Source organism: Trichechus manatus, unplaced genomic scaffold (genome assembly GCF_000243295.1).
Source record: "Trichechus manatus latirostris isolate Lorelei unplaced genomic scaffold, TriManLat1.0 scaffold00165, whole genome shotgun sequence".
Lineage (NCBI taxonomy): Eukaryota > Metazoa > Chordata > Mammalia > Sirenia > Trichechidae > Trichechus > Trichechus manatus.
The window spans coordinates 4,032,774-4,036,787 of record NW_004444101.1 but is presented as its reverse complement, the minus strand read 5'-3'; the positions used below and the strand labels follow the sequence as shown (position 1 = coordinate 4,036,787).

The window sequence follows — 4,014 nt, the reverse complement described above, 5'->3', positions numbered from 1 at the left end:
GGCCTCCCACAGGGAACCCACCAGTCCCGGGTCCCTGGACGCACAGCTACCCACGGCCTCCCACAGGGAACCCACCAGCCTCTGCTCAGCTAGCAAATCAATGAACTATTTCTCTTTGATCTTTAGGTTTCAGTTTGCAGAGCTATTCAGTTTCTCATTTCTTGTTTGTATGTCATTAGGTGTCTCCTTCCTGCCCCTGCACCTACACAGTTGCAGCGTTACAGGGTAACCCTTTCCTTAATACCACAGACTGCTGCCCTGATGTCTGTAGGGGCAGCAGCCTGCATGAGGCATCGTTGCAAGTCTGACAGGTGGCAAGTAGAAAAGACTTAGACCGCTTGGGTTGAAAGTAGAGGGACCTTTCATTTGATAGAAGCCCATATGGGGAGTCTCGATGACAGAGTGACCCCCTCTCTCTGTGTCAGGTGTGAACCACTACAGAGAGGTGAAGAAGATCACCGCCAGCGAGTACCTGCCTCCGCACGTGGTCATCTACGTCGACGTGCCTGTCCCCGAGATCCAGAGTCGCATCCAGAAGAAAGGAGATGTAACTCAGCTCTTAAATCAGAGGCTATCCTTCTGTTTGTGTGCCCTTGTTATTTTTAAACACAGATTAGCACTTTAAAGTCACATGTACATTAGGCTGCTAATACTGAGGGTCCGCCTGGCGTGGGTGCTGCACACAGGCGGTCCTAGCTGAGTGAGCAGACCTGTGTGGGTGGGTGGGGGAGCATCTGGGCCAGCCTGAGGCTGCCCCCAGCTCCGTAACGGCTTTCCATCCCTGGTGTCCATCCTCCCGGCTCCCGTGTAGCCTCAGCATTCTGGAGAGCCGGGTGAGGTCTTCTTCCAGAACTTCCTTCTGCGTCTCTGCTTTGTCCTGTAGTGGAGTTTCCACGTCTTGGTATTTGCCTGCAAAGCGAACATCCTTTTAGTTCTTCACTCTGCCTTGGTAGCACAGATTGTGCTTCTCTTCCTCTTTCCTGCTCCCGGATTCGAGAGCAGGAGAGCTGTGATCTCCAGGAACATCCACTGAGTCTCTGTGGGCTTGGTTGGAACTTAGCAGGTGGCCCAGGAACTCCAAATTTTGAAGTCCCCCATGGCCCTTGTAACTAGGAGGGTGTGATGGGGGAGACGGGCTACCAAAGACCGGCTCTGCCCGCACGCCCACTTCTTATTTGGGAAGAGCACTCCCAGTTTCAGCGTTTTCTCTGGGGCAAATGTGATCTTTCTGACGCTGATAGAAACGCAGGGTGACCCGTGCGCTCGTCCCTCAGGTCCTGTCCTCCGTGCTGGAATTCTCAACAGGTGTTCGGTAAATTGTGAGTGAGAGAGGCTCGTAAGGCCAGCAAAAAAGCCCGATTATCCTTTGCTGCTTCTGAAAGATCACATAAGACTCACCTTCCTCCCCCTGCTTTGGTAACAAGCACATCATTGGCATCTGGTCATCCCTGTTCACTGCTGGTCTGAGCCATTGGTTGATGGAGAGGTTGCCAGTGAGTGTGATGCGCTTTGGACTCTCAGAGCCCTCCATCTAGTGGCCGGAGGTGGGAGCTGCAGGGCAGAACGATTAACTGTCTCTGGAATAATTGTGAACCTTTGCTTGTTACAGCGACATTTGTTGAGAGAAACAAAAGCTCGTGTTCAGAGTTCTCTGGGTAGGCCTTCTGTTATCTGGGATAACGCTATTCAAAATGCTTTTGAGGTCTGAGTTAGGGCTATCGATTGTTTTTTTAGTTTTGCCAAGCAAATCTTAGACGAATACGGTCATCAGCTCAAATTACCACTGTTGTGTAAGAGAAAGAGCCTTTTTATCTTCAGAGAGACGGTATCAGCAGTAAGTGTGCGTTCCTATCTCTGTTGTGATTTCAGTGCGGTCTGCAGTGACTGTCTCGGGGCCTTGTGGCGCAGCCTTTGGGGGTCGTTGATGGGAATGTCCAGAAAACATGTCTAAACTCTGAGAAAACAGGCAAATTGGTGATAACTAAATTTTTATCTAATGTGTGTGGGTCAGACTTCTGAGATAGTTGGGTTTCTACGTCGTAGGTTCATAGTATGTCTGGAGGCCCTTCTGTAATGAGTCTGCGTTTAGTCTTTCTTCACTTGGAGCATAGCTAATGGTAGAGGTTTGTAGCCTTATCACCTGTCTTATAACACGTGGTGATTTCATTCACACCCCTGGTAAATACTGAGTATCTGTCACATGCGAGGCGACTCTGCCAGACATCTTTGAGGACGTGGGGGTTAACAAAGGCTGTCTCTGCCGTTCGCCACGCGGGTCCTTACTGGAAAACAGCACTCCGATCACAGCACTCTGTGGAGAATGTCATCCGCTCTTTCGGCAGTGAGATGAGAATACACAGTTGCCTGGCTCTTGCTTTCCCAGCACCTGTGCTCAGCACTGTAAGTGTCATAGGCATTTAGAAAATGCTTTCTGAATGGTAGTTTGTTTTTAATACTGTTATTGAGATATAGTTTATACTCCATGAAACTCACCCATTTGAAGTGTGCAGCTCAGAGGTTTTTAGTAAATTTACCAAGTTCTGCAACCATCACAATACCACAGTTTTAGAATATTTTCATCATCTCGTAAGTCAAAACAGTAAAAAAAACAAAAAAAACCCAAACCCATTGCCATTGATTCGATTCTGACTCATCGCGACCCTATAGGACAGAGTACAGAGTAGAACTGCCCCATAGGGTTCCAAGGGGTGGCTGGTGGATTTAAACTGCCGACCTTTTGGTTAGCAGCCGAGCTCTTAACCACTGCGCCACCAGGGCTCCAGTCAAAACAGAAGGTCTAATTGTTTCGTTCTCTCTCTCCTCTCCCTCCTCCCTCCCTCTGTTCCTCGCACGGGTGGCGTTGAGGCTCCACTCTGCTAGATGCTTGGTGCTGGAGGCATTGCAGTCAGCAGGTGGACGCGGCCCTTGCTTTCACGAGCTTACGTTTCAGTGGGGGAGACACGTAGTAAGCAAGGAAATAAACACATTAAGTAGAGGTAAATGCCATGAATTAAACAAAGCAGAGTAAACAGATATGTTTTTAAATGTTGACACTTGCCACTCATAGTTGGAATTTTAAGTTTATGAAATTGGCTTAGCACACTTCAGATGGTAAGAGACTATGTGGTGGAGATATGGCTGGTGGTGGTAGAGAACGGGGAGAAGGGTGATGGAGAGCACTGAGTGGGGACAGCCCAGCCAGTCCCCTTCTCGTTATCTGTGATCCTTCATTTCCTGCGCTCCAGCACACGCTAGGAACAGAAAAGTAACTGTACAAGGGGGTTCTTCCTGGTCGTATTCTAAGTGTGTGTCGTGCTGTTGTTAGGTGCCATCAAGTTGATTCCGGCTCATAGCGCCCCTGTGCACCACAGAACGAAACACTGCCCAGTCCTGCGCCGTGCTCACAATCATTGTTATGCTTAAGCCCATTGTTGCAGCCGCTGTGTCAGTCCATCTCGTTGAGGGTCTTCCTCTTTTTCGCTGACCCTGTACTTTACCAACCATGATGTCCTTCTCCAGGGACTGATCCCTCCTGACAACATGTCCAAAGTATGTAAGACATAGTCTCGCCATCCTTCCTTCTAAGGAGCATTTTGGTTGTACTTCTTCCAAGAAAGATTTGTTTGTTCTTTTGGCAGTCCATGGTATGTTCACTATTCTTCCCCAGCACTACAGTTCAAAGGCATCAATTCTTCGGTCTTCCTTATTCATTGTCCAGCTTTCGCATGCATATGATGCGATTGAAAATACCATGGCTTGGGTCATGCGCACCTTAGTCTTCAAGATGACATCTTTGCTTTTCAACACTTTAAAGAGGTCTTTTGTGGCAAACTTGCCCAACACAATGCATCTTTTGATTTCCTGACTGCTGCTTCCACGGGTGTTGACTGTGGATCCAAGTAAAATGAAATCCTTAACAACTTCAATCTTTTCTCTGTTTATCATGATGTTGCTTATTGGTCCAGTTGTGAGGATTTTTGTTTTCTTTGTGTTGAGGTGTAATCCATACTGAAG

The 4,014-nt window shown here is 48.2% G+C and overlaps 1 protein-coding gene across 1 annotated transcript in view; it reads left to right on the top strand.

The window, feature by feature from the left end:
* NDUFA10 (NADH:ubiquinone oxidoreductase subunit A10) overlaps positions 1-4,014 on the top strand; it is a 46,897-nt gene that overhangs the window by 8,711 nt on the left and 34,172 nt on the right. Inside the window, exons 5-6 of the mRNA XM_023740852.1 lie at positions 426-616; positions 812-833. Of these exons, the coding sequence (XP_023596620.1) occupies positions 426-616; positions 812-833 (213 nt within the window). The remainder of the gene's footprint in view (positions 1-425; positions 617-811; positions 834-4,014) is intronic.